Consider the following 11,009-nt stretch of genomic DNA (forward strand, 5'->3'; position numbering starts at 1 on the left):
TTTAGTACCACATCGGGCCACTATGAGTACCTCGTCATGCCGTATGGGTTTAAGAATGCTCCAGCCGTCTTTCAATCATTTGTCGATGAGATTCTCAGGGACCTGCACAGGCAGGGAGTGATTGTGTATATCGACGATATCTTGATTTACTCCTCCACACGCGCTGAGCATGTGTCTCTAGTATGCAAGGTGCTTGGACTTTGGATTTCTTTCGCCCTGTGTGTTTGGGCATTTTTTCCTCTTTTGTGGTACTTATTAAATATATATATTGTACCAAACATTTTTCTGCCTCCTGCGCCTGACTCCACACCCACAACGTCCAAGTGTTACAGTTACTTCTGCTGCAGAGGATAAGTTCATTAGAGTTACCAGCCTCAAAAATTGCAGCCCAAATAAATGCTTCACAGAGTCCAAGTAACAGACACATCTCAACATCAGCTGTTCAGAGGAGACTGCATGAATCAGCCCTTCATGGTCGAATTGCTGCAAAAAAACACTACTAAAGGATATTTGGGAACTCCTTCAAGACTGTTGGAAAATCATTCCAGGTGAAGCTGGTTGAGAGAATGCCAAGAGTGTGAAAAGCTATCATTATTGCAAAGGGTGGCTACTTTGAAGAATCTGAAATCTGAAATCTATTTGAACACTTTTTGGTTACTACATGATTCCTTATGTGTATGTCATAGTTTTGATGCCTTCACTATTATTCTACAATGTAGAAAATAGTACAAATTAAGAAAAGCCCTTGAACTTTTGACTAGTACTGTAAGCTTCAATTTCCTCAGTGTACACATCACTGACAAACTAAAATGGTCCACCCACACAGACAGTGTGGTGAAGAAGGCGCAAACTCAGGAGGCTGAAGAAATGTGGCTTGGCACCTAAAACCCTCACACACTTTTACTGATGCACAATTGAGTGCATCCTGTCAGGCTGTATCACCGCCTGGTACGGCAACTGCACTGCCTGCAACTGCAGGGCTCTCCAAAGGGTGGTGTAGTCTGCCCAGCGCATCACTGGGGGCAAACTAACTGCCCTCCAGGACACCCACAGCACCCGATGTCACAGGAAGGCCAAAAATATCATAAAGTACAACAACCACCCGAGCCACTGCCTCTTCACCCCGCTATCATTCAGAAGACGAGGTCAGTACAGATGCATCAAAGCTGGGACCTATAGACTGAAAAACAGCTTCTATCTCAAGTTCATCAGACTGTTAAATAGCCATCAGTAGCACCTTAGAGGCTGCTACCCTATATACATAGACTTGAAATCACTGGCCACATTAATAATGGAACATTAATAATGTTTACATATTTTGCATTCGTCATCTCATATGTATATACTGTATTCTATTCTATTCTACTGTATTTTAATCTATTCCGCTCCGAAATTGCTCCTCCAAATATTTATATATTCTTAATTCCATTCCTTTACTTTAGAATTGTGTGTATTGTGTGTATTGTTGTGAAATTGTTTGATATTACTTGTTAGATAGTATTGCACAAGCACAAGCATTTCGCTACACCCACAATAACATCTGTATGTGACCAATCCAATTTGATTTGATATATATTTTTTATTATTATTATTTTTATGCTTGTTTATTTTTTTTTCAAGGGCTTTGAGATTCTTTCTGTAATGAAAAGAGCTATAGAAGCTGAACAAATTATTATTATTATTATGATTATTATGTGGTTGAGAAAGAAATTTGAGTTTCAAAGCTTATGTCCTGTCATAAAAATAAAAAAAATATGGCATATGACGTGTACATACTGTATGCCATCTGGGAGGCCTGATCTCCGAGGAGAGTCCAAAGCTTGTCGGCCCTCCCGCCTTACGTTCATGGAAATGTAATGGAAAACATGAATGTAACGATTCACCTGTCAGAGTAGAACCCGTAGCGTAAAATATCATTGGTCACATCTTCCAAGAACTGTAGATATTTCCCCTCCTCTTCCTCCTCATCCCCCTCTTTCTTCTCTTCCTCCCTAGGGAATATGAAATGAATTCCACACAATCAATACAGTGGATTGGAAATCTATACATTTACAGTATTCATGTATATTGATATCAGCTTAATGTAATGGGATACAACTCAGTGTCTTCTACTGTCTATCAGGTGTCTTAACTTCAATACTCCAAATACAGATTGACCTCTTTCTGCTATGGGCATCAGCAGCTCTTCCATGCATGTCTGGGCTACATACACTATTACATTACATAACTGTGTATATTATGAATTAATGACATAGTAATTATTTATTATCTAACCTGCCAGCTTGATCGGCTCCTGTCGCACTGTATTTCATAGACCACTGTGCAGGATACTAGAAAGGGTAGAAGGGGTAAACACATTAATGATGATGGTGCTATGCCGGTATGCCACAATGCTATGTCTGGATCCTTGACCTTATATCAACATGGGTTCAATCAAGCACTTGTAGATATAAGGTGGTGTGTGTGGTTATGTAATGTAACATATTACGCAATGGTAACATAAAACACAGGTGCGTCCTTGTTGACCTGACCTTGTGACCATGGCAACTACCCCCAGAGGTATTCTGTGATGAAGAGGGATGCTTCTTCCTGTCAAGAGGGAGAGGAGGAAGTAGACGGATGGAAAACAGATGGAGATAATGAAGATGATGGGGGGGCTAATCATCATTGTCAGGAGAGTCAGGACCGATGCCTGCACAGGAATAGTGATGAGCCATTGAGAAAACTAACAGGTACAAGTGCCGTCTGTTTATGTGTTTATGATTGAAAGTGAGTGTGTGTTTCCTTAATCCCTCACGTTTAAAAAAATAACTTATTCCTTCCTCTGGGTCTGTGTGAAGGAGTGGCCTTCACTAAAGACATTTTAACGCGTATTTATTCCAAGTATTTTTTAGAGCAAGTTATGTTTGTGTATGTCCTTATTTCATTGTCATTTATCAGACATTCCATTTACTAAATATTTTCCATCGTTTTCAACCAATTGGGGTCAGGTGTTCATTGTTAAGTTTCTTGTTTTCTATTGGTCCAGCAAATGGAAGTGGTTAATTGACACAGGTGTTTCCGTTCAGTAATTGGGTCACCTGCCATCTTAAAGAAGTTTTGCCAGATTGTTTGTCAGTGGAATGTCTTTTAACTATGGTGAGCCATGTCTGTGTTAGGTGCCAGTTTCATGTGGTTTTTAACTTGCTCTGCTACCGCAGTTTTAAATAAAGTACTTTTGAACTGTTTTTATTCTCAGTCCTTTTTTTCATTTTAAGTGTTTAACAGCTAGCTCTCTCTGTCTGCTTAGAATGAAGCTTATTGCCCACTGCATATAGACGACAACACGCTGCTAGCATTCTGGACTGGCATTTGCATTATGATAATAAATGTGTATGATAATAAATGTGTATGCATTTGTCTTTATCTCTCTCCCTCTTTCCTCTCTCTCTTCCTTTTCACTCTGTAATTAATGCATTCTACTGCCTCTAACTATTAGGATTATGGAACTATGTGTTGTTATTCGATATATTTTAACACTGCTGCTAGCGTTCAATACCTCTGTAATTCAGTGGACTCAGAGGTGTAAGGCATATGCTTGTTCTCTTTTATAATCATGGCTTATGTACATTTATATTTTACAGCAGCAATTGTCTCCCAAAAGCAGTTAGCATCACCTCTCAGTCTGTCCCTTCTTCTGGCCTGGCGGTGGGGTGTAGTAGCGATACTGAGACAGGAAGGAGTCATGCTGGTTCCTGTGGGTCCTGGGGGTGAAAGGTTGCTGGCCGGCCCTGTGGAACACCCCTGGGTGTCTGTCCAGGACGTCCCCGCTGTAGGTCCTTTGAGCTGGGCTCTGGTAGGGCCCCTGGGCTTGTTGATGGTCTCTAGAGGTGAGGTGGCCAGGCTGGGGTGCCTACAGGGAGAAAAGGAGCGTCACTTTGTCCTGGAATAACTCATACCTGAAATGTCACTACGTGTTGTTTCATGTTATGTCATTACTGTATGTCATACCACTCGTTTTATATGGGGAAGGTCAAAGTGAAGTACTTACAGTCAGACAGGTTCTCATGGGTTTGTCTGGTCTGAGACATTTGTCAATTATGATGGTTTCATTCTATAGTAGGCTATAAATGAAATGATGTATACTGTACAGTAACACTTTAAAGGACACAACAAGGGTGACCCGAGGGTGAGCTTTGAAGTGAACTAAAGTCTTTCTGTATAATCCTCACTATGGGGGTGGCAGCTTCCTCATCTATGTGGCCTGATACACAGGCAGAAAGATACACACACACACACACACACACACACACACACACACACACACACACACACACACACACACACACACACACACACACACACACTCAGCAGAAGGTTTGTAGCTTGGAGCTATCTGTGGAAATCGATGCACGATAACCACAACCGTGCTCAATCAACGTGTTCAGCGTGGTCACCTATCATACCGTCAAACACTCGCGTGCATGGTAGAACGGTCACTGTCATCTGGTCAGCTCTGTTCGTACGGAACACTGTATGGTCATTACATAGCACACTCAATTTGTCATGCTGAGCGTAAAGGTGGCTACTAAGGCTGGATTCCAGTATGATGGTGACAACATTTTCTGAGCCTTTCTAACCCTACAATGTCTGAAAGGACTATTGTGGCTGGCTGCAAGTCATTGTTGTAAATGAGAATGTATTCTCAACCGATATATAAAAATGAAGGTAATTCAGGGAGGAAAATGATGGCAAATATTCTCTCAGATCTGCAAGGGCGTAGGGACATCAAGGAAGCAAGTTATCAGAACAGAATCAAGTCGACTCTCACAGTTGAGTCACTCCATCCCTTCAATCTAGTGGATGAGCTAACAGTCCCACAGGAAGACATAGAGAGAGAGGGAGAGATGGATAGAAGGTGAGTAAGTGTGAGAGAGAAAGACCAGACCACTGCACAATCACAGCATTATCAAACTGTCAAGTGATGGAATTTGATTCAACACAGCTAACAGTGGTACTTCTCGATATGGTCTCTAAAAGATGTCACGACTTCCGCCGAAGTCGGTCCCTCTCCTTGTTCGCACGGCGTTCGGCGGTCGACATCACCGGCCTTCTAGCCACTGCCGATCCACTTTTCATTTTCCATTTGTTTTGTCTATGTCTTTCACACCTGGTTTCACTCACTCAATTACTTGTTTATTATTTAACCCTCTGTTCCCCATGTTTGGTTGTGAGTGATTGTTTGTTGTATTGTGGTCCATATTTGTGGGCTTGGTAATTCTCTTGTATTTTGATGACTTTGAGTAAAGTTACTTTTATTTACTCATCTCTGCTGTCCTGCGCCTGACTCCTCTGCACCAGCTACACATAGATCCTTACAGAAGAAAGCAGATTGTTGGTCAGAACGAAGAATAAGGATGATACCAGGAGAGAGGAGGGGAGAACTGCAGCTCTTTTACGGCTTTAATTTTAATTTTAACCTGCAACTTTGAGCACTTCCCCTTCCATTCTGCATCGTCTGCATGGGACCTCAAGACGCTGCTGTACTATAGGGAGATGATTGTGCAGGACACGTAATGATGCTGTTGCATGTTTTAATGTTGACCTCAGCGTACTGATGTGTGCTCAGAGACTTGGAAAGGGTTTGTGTGTGTGTGTGTGTGTGTGTGTGTGTGTGTGTGTGTGTGTGTGTGTGTGTGTGTGTGTGTGTGTGTGTGTGTGTGTGTGTGTGTGTGTGTGTGCGTGTGCATGTGCCTGCGTGCGGGGACTTTGGGTAAAGAATAGTCAGCATATATACTATATGGAGATGAGATGATTTCACAGTCCACACAGAGAATGCAATTACAGGTTCATCATTATGTCAGTAAGTCAGCAGCCAATCTCTTTATGCTTCTCACTTATTCTCATTAAATGCACTTGTGTTTCTTTAACTCCAGCACCTGATTACTTTTACTTTGGCAGTGGATTTGTTCAGTCAGCTGCAACGATGGAATTATTTTTCAGATTTTGCAACCAGTTTTGTTGCAAATCGGTAGCAAACCAAATTGGAATAATGAAAGAGAATCGCAACATGTGTGCAGAAATGTATCTCGCTTATGAAGTTCTAGTAACTGAAACGTCAACGAGATATAAATGCACATTTTTGTGTCATTAAGTTACACATCTGTAATAATGTTAAGACTCACATATTTGAACCATCAGTCGTCTACATTTAAAGCTAGTGACATTCACAGACTCCATAAGAATATGCAACAATATATGGGGATCTTCTGTACTGTGTAGTGTATATGAAACATTCCTTATGCTCAATTTCAATCCCAACCAACTGATTGAAGGACACATGAAGCAGATTGGAAGGGGCTCTGCAGGGATTGGTGGATGACTGACATGAGATGAATGATGTAAAATGGCGATGTGCTTAATCCCCGAAGAGAACCCAAAGGTAAAGGGCGATCTATATTCTTGAAAATGTTTAGACCTCGCCAAGTAGGCAACACCTACAATTTATATTAAAATGCATCCCGCGATTGGATTGTTGGCAGTGCATTCAGTGAGATTATATGTTTCTGACTTGGTGTATACAGTTGAAGTCGGAAGTTTACATACACTTAGGTTGGAGTCAATAAAACTCGTTTTTCAATCCCTCCACAAATTTCCTGTTAACAAACTATAGTTTTGGCAAGTCGGTTAGGGCATCTACTTTGTGATTGACACAAGCAATTTTGCCAACAATTGTTTACAGGCAGATTATTTCACTTATAATTCACTGTATCACAATTCCAGTGGGTCAGAAGTTTAGATACACTAAGTTGACTGTGCATTTAAACAGCTTGGAAAATTCCAGATAATTATGTTATGGCTTTAGAAGCTTTGGATAGGCTAATTGTCACGTCCTGGCCAGTATATAAGGTTAATTGTTTTGTAGTTTGGTCAGGGCGTGGCAGAGGGTATTTGTTTTATGTGGTTCAGGGTGGTGTGTTTGTTTAAAGGGTGTTTGATTTAGTATTTCCGGGGTTTTGGTTTATAGTCTATGTTTATGTATTTCTATGTCTAGTCTGGTGAGTGTGTTTCTATGTTGTGTTGATTGGTGTTGGGACTCTCAGTTGAAGGCAGGTGTTGTCTATCTGCCTTTGATTGAGAGTCCCATATATTAGGGTGTGTTTGTGGTTGTTATTTGTGGGTGATTGTTCTGTGTTGAGCCTATGCTTTGCAGACTGTCAGTTTATCGTTCGTTTTCTTGTTTATTGTTTTTGTATTCGTGTTGATTTAATTAAATGTTCAAGATGGAATATATCGACTCTGCTGCGTATTGGTCATCCTTTTCCGACGATGATTTCGTTATATCGTCAGAAGACGAAGATACATGTGACACTAATTGACATCATTTGAGTCAATTGGAGGTGTACCTGTGGATGTATTTCAAGGCCTACCTTCAAACGCAGTTCCTCTTCGCTTGACATCATGGGAAAATCAAAAGAAATCAGCCAAGACCTCCAGAAAAACATTTTAGACCTCCACAAGCCTGGTTCATCCTTGGGAGCAATTTCCAAATGCCTGAAGGTGTCACGTTCATCTGTACAAACAATAGTACGCAAGTATAAACACCATGGGAGCACGCAGCCGTCATACCGCTCAGGAAGGAGACGCGTTCTGTCTCCTAGAGATGAATGTACTTTGGTGCGAAAAGTGCAAATCAATCCCAGAACAACAGCAAAGGACCTTGTGACGATGCTGGAGGAAACAAGTACAAAGTATCTATATTCACAGTAAAACAAGTCCTATATCGACATAACCTGAAAGACCGCTCAGCAAGGAAGAAGCTACTGCTCCAAAACCACCATATAAAAGCCAGACTACAGTTTGCAACTGCACATGGGGACAAAGATCGTACTTTTTGGAGAAATGTCCTCTGGTCTGATGAAACAGAAATATAACTGTTTGGCCTTAATGACCATTGTTATGTTTGGAGGAAAGAGGGGGAGGCTTGCAAGCCGAAGAACACCATCCCAACCGTGAAGCACGGGGGTGGCAGCATCGTGTTGTGGGGGTGCTTTGCTGCAGGAGGGACTGGTACACTTCACAAAATAGATGGCATCATGAGGGTGGAAAATGATGTGGATATATTGAAGCAACATCTCAAGACATCAGTCAGGAAGTTAAAGCTTGGTTGCAAATGGGTCTTCCAAATGGAGAATGACCCCAAGCATACTTACAAAGTTGTGGCAAAAAAACTGGGTTGACCCAAGTAAACTATTTAAAGGTAATGCTACAAAATACTAATTGAGTGTATGTAAACTTCTAACCCACTGGGAATGTGATGAAAGAAATAAAAGCTGAAATAAATCATTCTCTCTACTACTATTCTGACATTTCACATTCTTAAAATAAAGTGATGATCCTAACTGACCTAAGACAGGGAATTTGTACTAGGATTAAATGTCAGGAATTGTGAAAAACTAAGTTTAAATATATTTGGCTAAGTTGTATGTAAACTTCTGACTTCAACTGGACATGGAAAAGGGGTATTGGGATGTGATGGAGATCGGTCCATGGGGACCACTATTGTATTTATCTAGATGATGATGTATTTAGATTAAAACAACAATTTAATACAAGGTGTAGACATGATGCCTGCGGTCAACTTGGTCCATCGTGAACGATTTGAAAAGTTGTTTTGAAGAGCAGCTGTTAGCCAGGTCTGAGGATATCTGGGCCATACATATCCGGTGTTAGATAAGGGACTAGACAGACAAGTCTCACCCTGAGAGCTGTGTGTACGCTGGGATTGGCTGGGTTTGCATGGTTGTCATTCTGGTTTCCTGTCCTCTGTCTGGATTTCTCTCTCCTCTGCCAGTCACAGTCTGTGGCATAGACAACAACAATATTATTACATTTGACAGCTATCATACCAAATAGAAGTAATCTATTCACAATCATACTGAAGTGATGACTCAATCAACATGTCATGAGCCAAGGCGTCCCAAGAATCCTTATACTTGGGATAAGTGCACTCACATCAGTTCAGCGGATGTCACTCCCAAATGGTTGACCGCATAAAACTTAGGAATTACAAACGTGAAACAAATGTGTAAGATAAAGTACATACCATCATTCTCTAGAGAATCCCTCATAAGTGTGTGTTGAATGTGGACATCACTACTCGATCCTCTCTTAAAATCAACTACCAACAAGCTAATGCTGCTTGAGAGTGTCTACAATGTAGCATCTGTGGGAATATACGTATGAGCAATTTTAGCCCACATTCTCTCAGAGAGATACTGACTCCGCCAGTGGCAGAGACCGCTACATTAGTGACAGGGTTGTGAACACCACACCAGAACGACGCTAATCGGACAGAATGTCTTCTCCGCTGGTTCTAAATTACTTCTGGCGAGGAAGCAGAGAAAGGAGACATACACTTTAGAGAATTCTAAAGTTGATCTCCTCTTGAACCCGGTGTGACATTGCCATCTGTTTTGCTCCTTTGCAGTCCTACCTACTTACATTCAGTATGTATATTTACTGTATATATGTATATTTAAGATGGCACATCAGCCCAGAGGTTATTTCAAAAGCACTTACATTTGATACTGGTGAGGAGAGATCTGGGCGGGGAGCAGTCCACACAAGCTGCAAAACATAATAGAACAAGACAGTGTGTTTGTGCTGACCAGCTGTTATGTTTTGCACTGTGCGTGCCGTGGTGAGGGTGAAACTGTGAGTACTGTACCTTTAGCAGAGAGCAGCGCTCTGTAATGGGCATCCATTTTGTCTCGAATAAGGAGTAGGGTTGAGTATTTACAAGTGGACCCTGGATATTGAAAAAGAAACATAATGGTAAGGCAATGACAGAGGGATGGGGCTCTCTGTATTGCATCTTGGTTCAAATAAGGAGCCAATTCAACTATATGTGACACTGCTTCAGTCTAATTTGGGTAAGTTGGATGGTGTTAAGGTTAAATTGGGAGACCAGGGTTTGATTATCCACTAAGGCACAATGTTCTCAGCTATTCCCTGAAATGGCTGTGTCACATTTCCATTAAACCAAGGTAATGCAGGGTGGAAAATAAACATTGTATAATGGAAGATATCTCTCTCTCTCTCTCTCTCTCTCTCTCTCTCTCTCTCTCTCTCTCTCTCTCTCTCTCTCTCTCTCTCTCTCTCTCTCTCTCTCTCTCTCTCTCTCTCTCTCTCTCTCTCTCTCTCTCTGGACTATTAGCCAGAGAGAGAGATATAACGCAAGGCAAGTTAAAAGAGGGACTGACGAGTGAATACATGGGCCAAGGGAGCAGAACAGATTGCAATTACTGGGCCGTGTGTGGAAAACACAAAATGACCCACTTACAGGAGAAAGGAGCTGTTATTTACAGAGAGAAAGACAAACAGAGGATCCTGGCATGTCGCTGAGTCACGCAGGGGATCTGGATCTGAGATGGGGGAGAGGAATATGTGGTGGACGTAGAGAGTGGCAGTAGTTTGGGGGAGCTTAACTACAGCCACGTGTGATGAGTTTCCTTGCATAAAGATACCGGTTGTGATGAATAGCCACGTACCTCAATATACATGCCAAAAACTAGGTGTTAACTAGGCTTTATTTTAGGAAGTGTAACAACTCCGTAGGTGGAGGAGTGTGTCACGTGTGGTAGTGGTAACCAAGAGTCAGGAGAAGCAATTCAGTTCTCAAATGGGAAATTATTAAACTCTTAAAGAGCGACTTCTCCTAGAAAACAACGAATCCCTTTGAAAACAGCCTATGTGGCATCGATATGCGTCAGAAACATTTTTATTCTAGTACCAAAATTGACTACAAAGTGTAAATAGGATAATTTTGGTCATAAAGTCAGTCTAGTCTTAAATGGAATTTGGAACCTCGGTGCGTCACAGCGAGTAAATAAAGGTTGGGTTTGGATTACAATTATGCCAACAAATCATACCCCCTTTTGCCAAGCTCTACGTGCAAATCGCCCCTCCGCCCACTTCGCTTCCATTCATTGAATGGGACTCCATTGTTTCATCGCCCACAATGACGG

At 41.6% G+C, this 11,009-nt stretch overlaps 1 protein-coding gene across 2 annotated transcripts in view; it reads right to left on the reverse strand.

Moving 5' to 3' along the window:
• LOC115188821 (spermatogenesis-associated protein 7 homolog) overlaps positions 1-9,220 on the reverse strand; it is a 32,289-nt gene extending 23,069 nt beyond the window's left edge. For both annotated transcript variants that reach the window (XM_029747754.1, XM_029747688.1), the window contains exons 1-6: positions 9,086-9,220; positions 8,740-8,840; positions 3,657-3,892; positions 2,532-2,589; positions 2,275-2,330; positions 1,884-1,991 (exon numbers count right to left, since the gene is read on the reverse strand). In XM_029747754.1, coding sequence (XP_029603614.1) covers positions 1,884-1,991; positions 2,275-2,330; positions 2,532-2,589; positions 3,657-3,892; positions 8,740-8,840; positions 9,086-9,110 — 584 coding nt within the window. In that variant the 5' untranslated portion in view covers positions 9,111-9,220. The remainder of the gene's footprint in view (positions 1-1,883; positions 1,992-2,274; positions 2,331-2,531; positions 2,590-3,656; positions 3,893-8,739; positions 8,841-9,085) is intronic.
• Between the last annotated feature and the right edge of the window lie 1,789 nt (positions 9,221-11,009).

The sequence above is a fragment of the Salmo trutta genome, chromosome 1 (genome assembly GCF_901001165.1).
Source record: "Salmo trutta chromosome 1, fSalTru1.1, whole genome shotgun sequence".
Lineage (NCBI taxonomy): Eukaryota > Metazoa > Chordata > Actinopteri > Salmoniformes > Salmonidae > Salmo > Salmo trutta.